The 17,862-nt window shown below is 45.6% G+C and overlaps 3 protein-coding genes across 3 annotated transcripts; 1 reads left to right on the forward strand and 2 right to left on the reverse strand.

Annotated features, from left to right (window-relative positions):
• Positions 1-593: 593 nt before the first annotated feature.
• LOC131282859 (E3 ubiquitin-protein ligase Su(dx)) lies at positions 594-5,107 on the reverse strand. Its single transcript, XM_058312403.1, has 5 exons — positions 4,924-5,107; positions 4,318-4,799; positions 1,304-3,270; positions 1,019-1,217; positions 594-952 (listed from the first exon to the last, which is right to left on the reverse strand). Exons 1-5 carry the CDS (start codon positions 4,958-4,960, stop codon positions 683-685), a joined length of 2,955 nt encoding a protein of 984 aa, XP_058168386.1. The 5' UTR covers positions 4,961-5,107; the 3' UTR covers positions 594-682.
• A 4,840-nt stretch (positions 5,108-9,947) lies between these two features.
• On the forward strand, positions 9,948-13,658 carry LOC131284884 (ATP-dependent RNA helicase WM6). The gene is made up of 6 exons (XM_058313746.1): positions 9,948-10,171; positions 10,399-10,803; positions 11,008-11,126; positions 12,829-12,960; positions 13,050-13,452; positions 13,523-13,658. Exons 1-6 carry the CDS (start codon positions 9,973-9,975, stop codon positions 13,534-13,536), a joined length of 1,272 nt encoding a protein of 423 aa, XP_058169729.1. The 5' UTR covers positions 9,948-9,972; the 3' UTR covers positions 13,537-13,658.
• Positions 13,659-14,643: 985 nt separating this feature from the next.
• Positions 14,644-16,907, reverse strand: LOC131284874 (carnitine O-acetyltransferase). The gene has a single exon (XM_058313736.1). It carries the CDS (start codon positions 16,570-16,572, stop codon positions 14,653-14,655), a length of 1,920 nt encoding a protein of 639 aa, XP_058169719.1. The 5' UTR covers positions 16,573-16,907; the 3' UTR covers positions 14,644-14,652.
• Between the last annotated feature and the right edge of the window lie 955 nt (positions 16,908-17,862).

The following is a 17,862-nucleotide window of genomic DNA, read 5'->3' on the forward strand; positions in this document are numbered from 1 at the left end:
GTTTGCATTGAAGTAATTTTCAGTTCGATTCAGTTTATCCCCTCACTAGGTCACACGCCCACGGTTTATTATTTTGCACCTTGAAAAACAACAGAACAATGAAATAGTGTAATAGAGTTTAAAAAAAAAACAATAATCTAATATCCATATATTTTGCTACCAATGCACTGTACGAAACGCCACACATTTATCGTAACTGAAAGACGATGCCGAAGATAAAACGACCTTTTCTCCCTCTTCCCATATATCTGGTATGTACAAAAGTGATGTGCATGGTCGACCCCCGGACCTGGGCCCTTTTAACAACAAACTATTGTTTATAATGTGCACCCGCTATCACGTTCTCTAGCCCAATTCCGCATTCAGTAAAGAAAATAGTATCTATAGGCTCACGCACGTTTTGGACGAACCTTGCGTTACTGGCCTGATTTTTTCAGGACGCTATCAAAGTTCGACTACCTCTACCTCGTCTCAACCTGTACAACATAAACATGCACCTTTGCAACTAACGTATACACATACATTTTACATTATCAAAAGTTATTTTTTCCGGAATCCCATCTCCCACACCGCAACCGCTTCCTCCAATCCCCATGCGGCCCTAAAATGATCACATTTGTTTACTTTTTTTTTTGCTTTATGTGCACCGATCGTGCAAGTAAAAAGGGATCCTTTAGCTCCCTTACTCCTGCCCGAAACCTTCAGTTTCTTCGATCGCGTAGTTCAGTTTTTCTACCAGCTGATCGTAGCTCTTGTACGGTGGCAGATCCAACCGATTGAAGCACGTGTGCGATCGCGGCAGCCAGGTGTCCTTTCCGACCTTTTCGATGCAGAACCGCTGCGGACCGTTCGAGCCCATCAGCTCGGCGAACCCACCGACCGGGACGCGGCACGTACCGGTCACGAACTGCAGCAAGCGGGCACGCTTTTCATTATCCGTTTCACGCACAAACTAGAGGAAGGATGTAATTTAATTACTATCCGGTATTTGGTTGGTACGGTTTCACCTTCCACTTACCTGCCAGAACCAGACGACCTGCTTGCTGCTTCGGTTGTAGTGACGATAGATCGAATTACGCTGCCAGTCGTCCACGTCAATCTCCTGCATTCCGCAGAGCATCAGTTCCAGTTCGCGCTCGTCAAAGTACTTTAACCACTCCAGTGGCACTACCTCGTTAAAACCCTCCAGGAACGTTTTCGTCTGCTCTTCGATACCCCTAGAACGGACATGAAAACAAACAATCGATCAGATGGTTTCCCCCTTCCAAGTTCTCCATCATATTCAACCACTCCCTCCCCGTACCTCGTCATGCGCCACTCGGTCATAAGCGAAATGTATTCTTCCTTGTTCTCCTCCGTCACACGTTCTTTATCGCCCTCCTCCTTCAGCTCGTGGTGGATGATCTGCCCAAGCACCTCAAAGTCCACGCTGAACCACAGCTCCAGCCCACACTCGTCGATATTGTTGTCGCGCACCCAAATGAGCGAGTTGTAGAACTCCGGATCGATCGATTCGATGTCTTTGGTCGTTAGCTTCTTGTTCAGCATGCGCTTGTAGAACGGCATCGTGAACCCGGAGTAGATGAACCGCCCATGGTACAGGGCCATCGCGATGAATCGGCCAATGAACTTGAAGTACTGCAGGTGGTCCGGGTTGACGTAGCTCGCCGGGTTGATCTGTAGGCTGTAGTTGTTCTTGTTCGCGTACTCGAACAGACAGTACATCGGGTTGAGCACCTCGTGCGATAGCAGGAAGAACCATTCGCGGGAAACGCCACCATAGTCGAGACCTTCCTCGCCACGGAAAATTATGTACAGCCGGCGCCGCAGTTCGTAGGCCGGCAGGCGCATGATCTGATGGTACGAATCCTCGAACAGCGTTTGCCGCGTGAGCGTGATTTTGATGTGTGACGCAAGCGCGTTGCTCTGGCACAGGTACCGGAACTGGCTGAGCTTCCAGCGGAACGATCGCTCGTATGCTTTCGGCACCCCGTACACACCCTTCGCGCCCTTCGGTGCACCCGGGCGGGGGTCCTCGAAGGTCGTCTTGCGATTGTTGTGATCGACGAAGAACCGCTCCATGTTGGCCGTGTAGCGAATCTCCCAGCCGGGTGGTAGTGGGCCCTCGGCCAGCATGCTCACCTCTTGACCCTGCGTCCGCGGATCCTCCCACTGGGTGGTGCGGTTTTTGTGGTTCACGAAGTACACCCGGTTGTCCGGCTGGACGCGCTTCTCCCATCCATCCGGAAGCGGGCCCAGCCCGTCGTCCTCCTCGTTTGCCACCGAGATCGAGTTCGATTGTTGCGCGTGCTGCGGGTACAGAAATCGCTGGTTGCCCTGCGAAATGATGTGCTGCCGTTGACCCTGCCAGTGCTGGAAGTGCATCAGCCGCTCGCTGTTCGGTCGCTGCCAGGTGGTGGTGCGCGTATTATGATCGACGTAATACACGCGTCCACGCGGATCCCTTCGCTGCTCCCAGCCGGCCGGTAAGGGCTGCGGCTTTTCCCAGTACGTCGAGCGCGTATTGTGATCCACGTAGTAACGGCGGCCGTACTTGTCCACCCGCATTTCCCACCCGGCCGGCAGCGGTTCGTCGTCGATCGGGTTCTGATCCCGTTGCTGCTGCTGTTGCTGATGTTGTAGAATCAACTGCTGATCGGTTAGACTTCCACCCATGGGCATCGGAATGGGACCACCGACACCGTTCATGCCACCGGGGCTACCACCTGGAACTCCCACCGGTGGCACCATAGCACCCGCCGGGACACCATTGATGATTCCCTCCTGCGACGAGTTGGAGTACACCGGGCCTAAACGGGCGTGCGAACCCGTCACGGACGGTACCGGCGACACGTTTTGCTGATCCCAATTGATGCCACTGCGACGGATCGCTCCGGTGGACGAGGAAGAAACTGCCCCGGAATTCGGAGATGTTCCGGACGCTGCACCATTGCCCATTGCTCCACCATACGCCGTACTCGCCGACTGGTGTATACTGAACTGATCGTTCTCGGCCACCGTAGCGCCAGAAGTATTATTGCTTTGGCTAGCGTGTGACGCGGGCGAGTGCTGCGATGATGACGCCGATGACGATGACGTGGGAACCAGTGCGAGCTGATTCATGCTCGGTCCGGCACCGGGTGGCAGGGACTGGGAGGCACCGGTGCCACGTAAACGCATTCGCGCCCGTATTCCACCGTTCAGTATGCTGCTCCGAAGCGTATGAAAGTGACTTCCGTTCTGTGCCAAATCCATGCTGGTCGACAGCTGCTGAGTCGAGCAAAGATTCCCGAGAGTTGATAAGGGGACGATGATGAGACAGGAAGCACAGGCATAACAAAGGGAGTAAAAAAGAAAAAAACGAAGCGATATGGTATGTGAGGATAAATTATGCATTATTTTCTCATTACTAGCACAGCTCTTGTGTTGCTGGGCTCAAGGGGTGAGAAAGGGTGGAACGAGTGCAGGAACTCTAGCGGGTAAGAAAATCGATATTTATGGAAACTAATGCCACGACATGACTTTATGAAGAAGCCACTTTTGAAAAATCGATACTCGATGACATTGGGAGACACTAAAAACGGTCAACCTCTTTCCAATTCGCTACATTCCGAAGGATTATGGTTTTCATGCTTTAAAAAATATGTTTCGCCGAAACAGCAGCAAACATACTTCAGACGATAATTTATTGTTTTGAACATAGTTTGAACATTTTTAATATCTCATAAACCGGCTAAATATATCTTCAATAAGAAGGGCCTGTCCAAACTTCATTGAAAAAAAATCGAATTTTTTTGTTTTACCAGTACCGAGAACAAAATTGAACATGCCCGAAACTACTCTTAAAACATGCAGAGCTAGCATCAAAGCACCAAAAATGCCAAAGGGTAGTCGATAAATATACTAAAAACGAGGTCGAAAAAACTTCGCGGTCAGAATAAACTACTAAAAAGCATTTGGGCAAGATTCCAAAACAATGTATTCTATTTCATGTTAAAGTGAACAAATGGTTGCCTAATAAATTTTAAAATCATGATATACTCAACCTATTCGACCTACACGTCAAATGATCATACGGCTCTAAACATAAAATAGCACTAGTGAATCCGCAACACGTCGTTAAAAGAAGCCAAAAATGACGATGTCCTGTACAAGTCACGTTTACCATGCTTCCCAATTACGAGGGAAGCAAATAAGACCACCCCACTCCGCACGGGTACGTGCTGTCCATGTTTCGCGCATTTAAAACACTCATAATCCCTCGGTGGAATTTTCTCCTTCCTCATCACCGCGCGCCCGCTGCCCAAGGTCACTTACCCCATTGCCATTGACCATGTTGGATTCACTGCCGACACCGCTGCCTCGCATGGCTCCACCGCTTCCACCGCTACCACCGAGGACGTTTCGCATATCGATCTTCAGCCCGTCGAGTACGACCACGAGCTCGCCGGCTTTCACCGGCTGGCGGGGTTCGTTGGTCTTAGAGGAGCCGGACGGGTCCACCAGTAGGTCCATGCTGAGCTCGAGCAGCTCCAGCACACCGTTATAGTGCCGCAGGATGCCCGCCAGCTCGACCGTCTGCTGGCCGAGCAGCGAGTCTTTGCGGAAGCTGGAATGGTCGAGGACGCGGAACTGCAGCAGCGAGCCGGGTGACACGAAGATGGCGAACCGTTCGTTCCATTTCGGTGTGTTGGTGTTCTTGATGAAGTCCGTCTTGCGTGAGCTCTTGCCATCGATCGAGAACTCCACGTACGGGTTCGGCTTGAGGAACCCATTGCTACGGAAGGTGGCATGCTCGACTTTGGGAAACGAAAGAAAACATTTTAACATGACGCAAAGGATATTGACAAGAAAATTCGTCAAGTTCATATCGCAACTGGCCATCGCTACAGGCCGGAGTTGGATTCCGTGTCAAGGACTTACTTAGCACAATCAGCTGATGGATGGTACCGTCTTCCATCTGTTATCAGATTGACACGGACAAGCCGATGTCGTGCGCGGTGGGATACGAAATACCCTTCGGGGGCTCCTTTATATCCCGCACCCTACGCTTTAATGTTTCTACACCGATTTAAATTCACCGGTGAGTTTTGTAAACCTCCGACGACTCCTTGCGCTGAAATTAAATAATAGAATAAATTAAGTGAAGCACTTTTCCTGCAGGTCGCAACATAAAAATGCGGGTGAAAGATAAGACGGTCTCGGGGGTAAACACGCACGCTACGATTTCCGTTTTTCACCTTCGTGGTCAACACTAGGGCACTTCCGACATGTTTTTTTTTCCGCCACATACACGCCTGCTATGTGCTTGGCACGTTGCTACACAAGAAAATTTAATTTCCCTTTCAGCTGAGCCGTACATAGCCGTCTTTGGCCTAACGTCCGTTTACGTTTTTCACGGGAAACGTTGTTCAAATCCCTACGGTACTGGGTATGCATGTTCGTGTTTACCGGGTGAAGCAATTTCAATCTATTTGGGACGAATATTCCGACACAGTGGACATTAACGGCAAAGCTTTTCATTAGGGCACAACCAGTGTTGAAGGAGTTCTTTAACTTGACGCTTCACTCACTAAATAATGGCAGCATTATACAGTTCCTTTTGCATTTAAGTCTAATGGAGAATACAAAATAAAAAAAAGATATTCCCTTGATTCAGGAATTTTAAAAAAACAGCAAATTGTAGTTAGTTTGCTCTGTTTGGTTGCGTTTCAACAGTATCTTGTCTCACATATGAGCACAACCTGATAAGGAGTTAAGATTAATAAAGCTTGCTACAGGTTAAGCCGTTATATAATAAACGCGACAAGGACTATACTATAAGTCAACGCCTGTTGTCCGTAAACCCATTATATGCCTGAAACTAATGAGTAGATGGAGTGCAGCGGTAACTGTAAGGGTGGGTTCCTGAAGACCCATTTCGCTCCTAGACGAAATTATTATCGTTATCTGTCAGCACATACATAAAAACAAAGACAACTGTGTGGACACCATCAAGCGTCTCGAGATGGAAGAAGCTTCTAGTGGACGACTCGTTATCGAAAGCGAACCTTAGCATACCGTTATCAGAGTGTATAGGCTTACTTTTCTTGCAAGATACATTTTTTTATTAAGCAAAGTACTTCCCTGTGTTTGATAACATGTTTTATCTGTCATTTACTTTGTTTTCTTGACATGATGATAAATATTTTTTTCTAAGGCGGTACGCTAAGAAAGGCTGATTGTTTCGATAGAGCAGCCAAGATGACGAAGGATGCCCGTTTCATTCGCCCTGGCCTTGTTTGTCCAACGGTTGTTTCTTTTCCCTGCCAGCTGACGAATGCCAATATGCGGTGTGGTGGACGCCGTTCCAGTACGCCCAAACACTGCACCATTATGTGAATTTGGATACAATTTGGGGTGCTTTCTCTGTTGTTGCGCTGTTGGTACGATCAAAACTTTTCTACCGTGATGTGTCTCCGTGCACAGCGAAGGCTTCTTCGCTTTCTCGGAATTATAATAACACACCATTGTTGTTGAGTGTGGTTGGCGGGTCATTGTAACCAAATAAATGGTGGCCCGCGCAATGATAATTGTTTGCCGGGTTTCGATTTCATTTTCGCGTTTCGTGTTGGTGGTCACTTTCTCGGGCGCCCGAGTGTTGGCGAAATATGATTGTTTCCTGCCAATCATTTCATATTCCTTGTGAGGCACCGTTCCAGACAGCGGATCTGGGAGCTTCATCGGTCGTTCAATGGCAAACCCATTCCTGTTGAGCATGTACACCAATCAAGAAACCGTTGTTCCCGGGGCCGTTAAGTAACTAAGAACATCCCGCAGGGAGGCAAACAAGTAGTGGCACATAGAGCGGTCTGGGAAACGTGTAATTTTCTACGATAAATCATCTGCACACTGGGACCATATGGGGGGGTGGGTAAAGGATAGTGCGCTGACGATGAATACTGCTTTCGGACACGGCAGCTTATATAAGAGCATTTGTCTGGGGACTCGCCATTTGACGAGACGGGTGGACTTTCTCTAACGAATTCCCCGTCATCGTACCAACCGACACGCCACGAAATATGGTCCCCACCACACGCGCGATTATCAAACAAATCTTTACGATGGATTGACTCATCGCCAGGCCATTATCAGCGTAAGTTTCCTCGTTATCGGGACCATTATTTTATTTTTCGCAATTGATGGCATTACCCGGCACAGGATGTGAGATTCTGTTTAGCATCGACACAAAAAAAAACACATACACTTGCTGACGACATTAAAACATTCCTGGTGGAAATCATTCCATCGCCAGCCAATCACGGGACACTGTTTACTTCGTTCCGTACCTCGCACATATGATCGCGTGATGGCGCACCGAAACCTCGCTCCGTGATTGACAAAATGATAGGAAAATCAGTACACTTTGAGTTTTTTTTTCCAACCAGCAGCGAACTAGAGATTAGCTGTACTCACGAACGGAACATTTCTATCACTCATCGCTGGTGGTTTTTGCACACACTTACGACCTGATACTTCTATCCCTTTTTCGATGCTTTTTAGAAAATTCCCTTGCAAATACAAAAACACTGCAATTACGCACCTTTACACCACGTTGTTTCGATTCATCTACCACACGGCAGCCAGATGATAGGCATGATGCAGGCTTTATTTCTCGGAAATGTTTGCAATACGCGAATGAAGTTGATTCTACGACTTGCAATCTGTGTCTAATCTAGTGTTGGCAGAATCGGGATTCGGAAGATTCGAAGACTCGATCCCTAGACGGATTCCAAAGATTCGAATCCCATTTGACGGATTCTAAAGATTTGATTCGTTAGGATTCGAATCAGATTTGATTTGTTTGGGACTTGATTAGATTCGATTCTGACTTGATCCTAAACTATTTGAATCGACTCATATCGAACGCTGGGTAGAATGGTTTAATGGACATACAAAGAAATACAGTAAAATTTCGATTATCCGAGTTGTTCTACCCAACCAAACCCATTAAGCCAACGGAGTGACAATGGTTCAAACCAGGACCAGAACATTTTTACCGGATTCTGAATAAAGCTATCACTCAAAATTGATAATCTTCTTAAAGCTGGATTTAAACGTTACATATTAATCTGTGCAGATGTTTGACGTCTACAGCTTTTCCTTAGCTCTTTCCAACATCCCTCGAGATATTCGGGATATCTGGAGGGATGTTTGACAGACGATGGGTACGAGAGAACAAAGGAAATCTGTAGACGTCAAAGATCTGCACAGATTAATATGTAACGTTTAAATCCAGCTTAAGACAGTGTTGTGTACAAAAACAGTGTTATGTTGTGATTTGATGGGGATTCAGACTAGGATAAACAATTCCCAGATCGACATTGATCATCTCGATGTCGCGACTGTTTCTTGGCTTGGGAATCGGATTTGGGGATTCGATTTACCCACCACTAGGAACGAAGCTGACAACGAGCCACGGTTACTAAATCTAAGATATTATCCGTTGGAAAATGCAATATTACAAACTTCGGTTCGATTGGGAATAACGGCAGTCAAGAGAAGGCAGAGAACAGGAAACAATTATTCAGAAGGGGTTTTAAAATAATGAAATAAATAAATAAATAAACGGTATTTGCTGGGACAGGGCAAATGAAACATTTCACGTCGTCATCAAGGTTACTTGAAGCAAGCTGCTTAGTTCCAGTATCCTTGATTTGTTGCAGAGCTACCAACTTGACGGCATTAAATTTAATTTTAAGTCCTTCCGTTTGCGACTTTCGATTGGAAAACTTTTATTATCCAATTGGAATTTAGTTCTGAGCTTACTAAAAGGTTTCGTGTGCATATTATAAAAGTTTTTGAAAACATTAACTTAATGAAACAAAACGAACGAAGGATACTTGTTCCTATTTTTGAAACTGATTTTTAGAATTACCACAGTCGTATTCATAATTTTTCAATGGCATCAACGTAAACGAAATGTTTTCATTATGAACATAGGCTAGAGTAGCAATAAATTAAAAAATAATCATTTATTTTTGAATATTTGTTAGTTCACCTGTTGACCACCTACCCTGTAACTTGAAGAAATTTTTAGTATTAACCCAATTTTTCAATACGTTCGAAATTCAAGAAAGATAAATCACTCTCGAGGTAGTGGTGAGAAAAAAATCACAAATGGGATTCAAATCATTCGATTCCAATCCAGTCTGATGTTCGAATCTCTAAATCCGAATCTCAATCCGTTAAACTAAAGATGCACGTCGTATAAGAAAACTATTTCTATCATTTTGCAATAAATTGTATGTTTTTAAGAAAACAAGCTATCCAAACGAACCTAATCTGACTTAAATCCCAAATGAATTAATTCTTATTTGAATCCTTCAAATGGAATCCAATCCCTCAGAATCCGTCAAGGGTTCGAGTCTTTGAATCTTCCGAATCCCGATTCTGCCAACACTAGCGAGCCGCCATTTGCAATGTGCCATTTCTGTCCAGGCGGTGAATCAGTGTAGAACGACGCGTAATTGTTCTCTCTTTAGGTAGGAAATTTGTTAAAAATGTATTCCTTTTCAGTATAATTTTCAATTACATTTGTGCACATAAGCGATTGCTAACGGTTTGTTGTGTTTTGGCTATGAATCAAGGTGTTGTAATCCTCGAAAACGTTAAATGAAAAATGCATAGTGGCGCTCCGCACCGCATGCTTTTCAAAATGGCGGAAGCCAACGCCGGCTAGCTTCGTTGTGGAACAGCGATAATGAAAATTTATAAATTGAGTTAACGTGTAGATAGAAACGTTAATTAATCTACAATTTTATTTTATTGCTTGATTAACTGTAGATTGCTAAGTATAAATGGTTGTTAATTCACATATAGTCCCTAATTTTACAATATCTGTGCTTCCGGAAGTCACTTACGCGTTTCTTCTTTTTCTTTTCGTTTTTGCAGCTGCTCCAAAGCGATTGTCGTTCTACTAAACCCATTAAAATGGCTGATAACGAAGACCTTTTAGATTACGAGGAGGAGGACCAGACCGAGCAGGTTGTGGCAGAAACTACGGAACAGCCGAAGAAGGATGTGAAGGGTACCTACGTATCGATTCACAGCTCCGGTTTCCGTGATTTCCTGCTGAAGCCCGAAATTTTGCGCGCCATTGTTGACTGTGGTTTTGAGCATCCTTCAGAAGGTAAGTTACCCGATAGTAAATAGTGACTTTTTTCAGGTTTTTATTTAATTATTCTTTGTGATGAAATGCACGTCATTATTTAGTAGATAGGGACATCTGATACAAATGTATGATTGATATGTGCTCATGAGAACTGACAAAGCCAAACATAGCATTCGCCGTGTGGTTGAAAACCATCCAGTACGATCATGTAAATAATTATTTGCCCTGCCTCTTCTTTATTTCAGTACAACACGAATGTATTCCGCAGGCCGTGCTTGGCATGGACATTCTGTGCCAGGCCAAGTCCGGTATGGGAAAGACGGCAGTGTTTGTGCTGGCGACCCTGCAGCAGCTAGAGCCGACCGAGAACGTCCCGTACGTGTTGGTGATGTGTCACACGCGCGAGCTCGCCTTCCAGATCAGCAAGGAGTACGAGCGGTTCTGCAAGTACATGCCAACGATCAAGGTGGCCGTGTTCTTCGGTGGGCTGCCGATCCAGAAGGATGAGGAGGTGCTAAAATCAACTACTCCCCACATCATCGTTGGAACACCCGGACGTGTGCTGGCGTTGATCCGCAACAAGAAGCTAAACCTGAAGAACTTGAAGCATTTCATTCTGGACGAGTGCGACAAAATGCTCGAGCAGTTGGGTAAGTTGAAAATATCAATTGAACAGTGCAGAACGTAGTAAACCTATCAATTATGATGAAACAGATCCATTTAAGTAGATAGGGACATCCGAGTCATGGCTAGTGAGCGATATAATATCACAAACTGAAGTTTAAAGGACAAACAAACCATTTTAACTGCAGAGCACAAATATCTATAGCACTTTGTTTTCATTCTCATTACAGATATGCGTCGCGATGTCCAGGAGATTTTCCGTAACACACCCCACGGAAAGCAAGTGATGATGTTCTCCGCCACACTGAGCAAAGAAATTCGCCCCGTGTGCAAAAAGTTTATGCAAGATGTAAATACCTCCACTAGTTCTACTTCTACTTCCTCTACTACCACTACTAGTCATGTTAATAAGCGAACGGAAAGTTACTGTGTCGATGGGAAAAGTTTGCCGAAATGTTGTCAGTTACGGTCGGCGCCATTACCGCCGCTGACGACCGCTCCGCCAGACGCATGGATCCGGTGGACAGCCGCACTGAATCCGATAAACCACAAACCAACCGATAAATCTCTGCACTCTCTTTGGCCAACCGCGGCAACTTAAAAGCCAACCCGAACAAAACGCTATTTGAACTAAAAGGAGAATTCAGAGTTCTCTCTGAACTTCGTGCCCTTGACCGCTGATAGGCGGTTTCATCCTCGCGTGGGAAACCAAACCACGCGACCGCGTTAAAACAACGTTGACAAGAAGGAGAACCTGGTAAGCGAACGAGAATGACTCCTTTACGTTGGACCGCGGATAATGCTGGAGTTCCTGGTTGAAAACGGATTTGTTTCATCCCCCGTTTGAATGGAGGAAATCGACGTCGCCTGCTGCAATGGTGTTTAAAATCGAAACCCTGTAAAACTCAAACAACCCGCATAATATCAAGTTCCAATTTTCCTTTGCTAAATCCAAACTACCCGAGCAAACATGAACAAAATAACTTATAAAACCGACATCAAAGCAACTTGTGCGCACGGGTTATTCCTGCCTTCGCCAGTTCCTGGAATATCTTCGGTTGAGGGAGACAGATAAATCTGAAACAGTGCCATCCCTCGTCATTGACACATCAAGAAGAAGAGGGGGTGTGCTTATGCTCGAGCTCGTCTATTTACATATGGCTTGATCGCTAAAATGAGCCATAGATAAGCTGTCTGAAACGTAATAGAAAAAATGCAAAAGCTGACAGAAATCGTTACCAACACTGGGCAGCTTCTTCACGCCGGCGTGAACCTTAAGCAAGCGGGAAAAGCAAATCGAAATAATCACCGTTGTTCCGTTCCGATGGCACTGAGCGATATGAGGATGATGCCGCCGTTGTGGGCGCCACGCCAGCCAGACATAGATGATTTTGGCGGAGAGCAGTTCCGATGCTTCTTCCATCCAACCGAGAACCCTGAGGAGGAGCCGTATGTAGCAATACCTGTAGTAATTACCTAATACCATAAGCAATTCATATCGTTTCAGTCGTAGGAAAAATACCATGGCTTTGGAGTGAAGTGTGTCATCTTCTTTTCCAACGGAAATAGTGGAACGTTCTCAGGCCGGTTTTATTCGCTGGGAACGTCTCTCTTCATTTGTGAAACCTGGTGAAACCTATGGCATCTTGATCTGGTAGACGGGAAATCTCACGCAAACTTGAACATGTTTCAGCTCGCTTTGGCTAAACTTTCCCCACGATATACGTTAAAACTTTACCGAAATCCGTGCAGCTAGCAAACAAGTAAACGCCCTTTTGTGATTTAGACACAGTTCCATACCAAATTCCAATCTGCTACTTCTTTGATCTGGTATTTTAATTTTGAATTTTAAAACAAGCATGTGTCTTAAATCACAAAATCGTTTTTCGCTGACACAGAACTTTCTACACGGAACAAAGAACTAATGTTCTTTCACTAGAGGCGACATTTGTGCTGTAATAAGAAATAGTGGCAGATGTGCGAATTATCCTAACCCAAAATTGCATCCATCATTTTTCTTTTCTTTCCATTTCTCAATCACAAAACTATAGCCAATGGAAGTGTACGTTGACGACGAAACCAAACTTACGCTACACGGTCTTCAGCAGCATTACGTGAAACTGAAGGAAAACGAAAAGAACAAGAAGCTGTTCGAGTTGCTTGATGTGCTCGAGTTCAACCAGGTAAATTGTCTCTTCTGAAGAGCCCACCGCTAATACTATTGCAGTGTGTTTCATCGAAATGTTACGCTCTTTCTTTTCCGTTCGATAAGGTTGTCATTTTCGTGAAGTCTGTCCAACGCTGTATGGCCCTTGCGCAGCTTCTAACCGAGCAAAATTTCCCGGCCATCGGTATCCACCGTGGCATGGTCCAGGAGGAGCGCCTCTCGCGGTACCAGCAGTTCAAGGATTTCCAGAAACGTATCCTCGTCGCCACCAACCTGTTCGGACGAGGCATGGACATTGAGCGTGTGAACATCGTGTTCAACTACGATATGCCCGAAGATTCTGATACCTATCTGCACCGTGTGGCTCGTGCCGGTCGTTTCGGTACCAAGGGTCTGGCCATCACTTTCATCTCGGACGAGGCGGATGCCAAGATTCTGAATGACGTGCAGGACCGGTTCGATGTGAACATCAACGAGCTACCTGACGAAATCGATCTCTCCTCTTACAGTAAGTAATGAGAAAATAACGCATCTTTGCGAAAGATAATAATTTGAGATTTTTCCTTTACTCTTTCCAGTCGAAGGACGATAAGAAGGGTAATATCTTCATACTGTGTGAAAGTCCACATCATTTTTTGTAAGCAATTAATCGGTGCGATGCAGTAAGTGTTTTTCAAATAGAAGTTTAGATTTTCTTTTGAGAGTACTTCTCCATTCCATAAAGTCTTGGAAATGTATCAACCTCTCCCTTCTTCCTGTGTATGTTCAAAGCCTAATTCAATGGAATATTGTTTCTACTACTGTTGCATTTAGTACGGTGGCCACAAGCAACATGAATAATCTGCTGCGTCTTTTGCTCTTTTCTTTTAAAAACAGTGTATTCAATAAGTTGTAGTGTATTGGGAGTTGCTTATAATTGCGATTATAAAAACAGCGCAATTAAACCTTTATCACGTACGTGTAGCTTCACAAGAGAGTTTGAATATGATTTGCTCGTCCGTAAATGCGGAAAAGGTAGAAGAACTTCTCTCCGATCGCACGCACCTGTTGCGTGCTCAATCGTAAGTTAGGTGAAAAAGGAGACACAGCCACCAAAATTCTATTGATGTTCAATAGCAATTGAGTAAGGAAGATAACAAATATTTTAGTAAGAAATAACTATGTAATTTTGAATAAACAAACACAAGTAAATAAAACTTATAATGTATTAAGAGCCCGCCAATAACGTTTGCTATTGCGTTTTTCATCAAACACGTACTCGATTATTGCAAAGAAACAAGGGGTAATAAGGGGTCTTATTAACAAAAAGAGTTAGTTACAAATGTAAGGTTTTTTTGTTATTGTTACGAAACTACATTCTTATGATGTGTCCCGACTGTAAATTATAAGTTTAAATATTACATGACACCAACTCCCTTCACTGAGTACCAGTTCTTTCGATAAATCGGTAGAAACTACATAATGTTTTCTGTCAAAAACCCACCACCAAATAATTTTTTATTTTTATCTAAAATCAGTCCTGTTCCGGGTTACAATTTTCTTCCCTGTATTTTTTCCTAACTTTTGCCATTTTTATGTCATATTTTCTTTAAAAATCTTTTTTTTTCGTTACAATGAAATCAAACAAAAACTCAACTGAAAACGACTGTAAATCGCATTTTGATATAAGTGTCCGAACAAGGTATACCATCTGTCTGCGTAGTTTTGTTTAAAGCTTGCCCTTCGGTTTTTCGCCAAAGTGTACGAGCACCTCGTACATTTCCTTCAGAGCCTCCCGTAGGCTCACGCGGAACCTCGCGACATCCGTCTCCGGGTTCGACCGGAATGCCGAAAGTCCGAACCACATATCGTCCTCCTTCGGGTTGTAGCAGCATCCATACCCGTCCTGCGTCAGCGGTCCGTAGCACATGAACGCATCGTACCGTGAGGCCACCTGGCTGGTGGACAACCGCATGTGTGCACTACGCTGCAATCCCTTATCCGAGTACAGTTCCGGCAGCTGAATTCCGTTCTCTTTCGCGATCAATTTAAGTCCCAGTAGATGACGATCGACTCCCTGACCCTGGATGGCCATTGAAACGTACGCCTTGTGGGCGTTGATGGCTGCCTTCATCGCTTCCACCTTCGCACGTCCATCCCGACCCGCCTCCAGCATCGCCCGGGCGAATGCGATCGATTCAACGGAGCACGAGCGGATAGTTTCCGTACGCCCGTGTAGATACATGCGCGTTTGGGCCGATTCATAGTGCGCTCCGGGGACACGGTGCAGCCGATAGAACGCGTACTGGATCGCCATCTGGATGTAGCTGTCCGGGCTCATGCGTTGCGTCTTGATGAATCCCTTTCCGTAGTCGGTGAAATGTAGGTAGTCCATCTGGATGTCGGCGGCAAGTTTATCCACGAAACCGGATGCTTCATCAACGGCGCTGCGTACTTCCGGGGTCACGTTGAACGGAAGCTCCACCGAAGCTGCCTTCAACTCCGGTTGATCGACGGCATTCAGATGTTTACCTCCGTTAACGTACTCGATCAGAAAGTCCGTCATTACCGCGATCGGTTGCCCCTCGGCCGGAGAGTGTTCGTACGTAAGGCCATTGATACCGTTCGGGGCTACGACCAGCTGAATCGTTTTATCGTACCATCGGTTACCTCCGTTAACCGCGGATCCGCCTCCGTGGATCAGAAGATCGCTGGCCGTGACGATATCATCATTGCCCGCCTTCTGCGGGATCTCGCGATCGATCGAGAGGACAAACAGTGCCTTTTGGATCGTCTCCACCGAGCTACGGTTGGTCGGATCAGCCACAAGCACTTCGTACGCTTTGGCCCAACTGTCTCGATGGTTTGCGGTGAGAATTCCGATCGGTTCCAGGCGCTGCCTGGCATTTTCTTTACCGGCAATCTTCTTCAGTTCGGCAAGGATTTGGGCTTCACTCGCAAGGCCACCGGACGGGCCAAACACGTTTAGCTGATAGTATCGATTATTGCACGCCACGACGATGTGCTTCGAGCGTGGATTAAACTGTACCGAATCCCGCTCCCGGCCCGGGATACGACATGTGCCGAAAATCTTCTCATACTGCGACATATCGAGCGGTATCTTGCCCATCGCTTCCGGTTTGATTTTGCCCCCATCGATGAGCATTTTGTACGCCAGGGCAGCGGAAACGATCTTTGCCGCGTACGCCAACTGTTCGTCCAGCGAACGGTAGGCAGCCCGGGGAAATACGAGTCCCGGGCTAGAGTAGACGATAACCGGATCGCGATACTCCATGTACGCACTACGAAGCCACCAATCGGCTAGCCAGTTATCCTTCTTCGCAGCCCGCTGTTCGAGTAACTCCTGCAGCTTCTGACCGATCGCTCCGGGTTGGGCAAACTGCTCGGTGGCTCGTTTCGTTCCGGCGAGGGTGTCCGCGTCCACATGCGGTTCAATGGATCGGACCAGCTTCTGCATCGTGTCGGACAGCTTCGGTACGGGCTGGCGTTGCAGGGCTGGTGGGCCCGAAGCCGCAGTTGCCAGTTGTGCGGTTAACATTTTACTTACGGACACACCGGCGGACGACGCTAACACTCTCCCGAGTGGTGATGCTGTGGTTCGTTGTTGAATTATTCGAGTCATGTTCATTTGGATGCGAGATGCGAGCAGGTAGTTGAACTTTGGACTTGAACTTTTCGGGACAAACCAATGACACGGGATGGCAGTGAAGATTGTACAAAATCAACCGATAAAAACCCGTGCAAGGTTCAACAGCGTAGGCAAATAATTACGAGGCAAATTCTATCGAACACTCTTCACCGGAGGCACGGAAAAAACACTGCCCCGTCTGCACCACGTAAGCAGCGGGCGAATAATAATGCACGCAACACAATCGATCCGTCTGTTTCCGTGTTCCAAACCAGACAGAGCGAGCCTCTAAAACCAGTCCGCCGATTCAGTTAAAAGTCGAAGGAACACACGAAAGTGAAAGTAAACTTCCAGGAGCCGCTCAGGAGTAGTGTAGATGCGGGAGTCGAGATATCTCGAACGAGCAATGGCACAACAGGCGTAATTGGAGCACCTAGAATGCAACAGCTGATAAGAGGGCAACCTCAATAAGAAGCTTGTTTTGGTTGAAATCGTGAAACCTTTCTCCCAAAAACCGACACAATCTTATTATTTATTGATTCGGTAGAAGAAAAGGCTCTAAACTATTTTTATAAAAGTGATGTAAGGAGAAGGGAGCTCAAAACAATGTGGATTAAATGTGTTACATTGAATTTGCTACGAAGCAGAGTTTTTCTAAAACCAGTTTTTCACACAAATATTAAAAATCAGAATCTACATCAGTTCATATTACTTCTAAATAATACAAAATAATTTAATCAGAAGGAAAAGTAAAAAAATCGAATTTTATTTTGTAAATACAAAACCTAACGCTTGTTCGCGTCGTTCGAAAGTAATCAAATTTCTGTTCGTGTCGGATGTCAAACCGATTGTGCTGGTGCATTGACCTCCCCTTCCTATTGTTTTCGACTGTTTTGATTATTCTTAAGCAGTCTATCCACTGAAGCAGGAAAATTTTTGAAATTATTATTTCATAGCCATTTTGGTTTTGGATGAACGTTAAACTTTTTAGAACCTGTGTTAATCTCAAAGCACCGTATTTATTTATTATGGTTTTAGTTGCCAAAGTGATTCGGTTCAGTTGTCGCACAGTGGACAAGGCGCTTTAGTTTGAAAAGTGACAGCACAGGCGATTAATCGTCAGAATCTATTTTCACTTTAGTACGGTAGCATTCTTCCTTCGCAAACAACTTTTACGTTCGTTCTGTGCGGTTTTGTGGTCGTTTTTTGTGCACTTCTGAGGACAACGCCTCGGTGATGAGTCAGAGATAAGCCGAGTCGTTGTGGGAACGCGTAAAATTCTTAGAATCC

Source organism: Anopheles ziemanni, chromosome 2 (assembly GCF_943734765.1).
Source record: "Anopheles ziemanni chromosome 2, idAnoZiCoDA_A2_x.2, whole genome shotgun sequence".
Taxonomy (NCBI): domain Eukaryota; kingdom Metazoa; phylum Arthropoda; class Insecta; order Diptera; family Culicidae; genus Anopheles; species Anopheles ziemanni.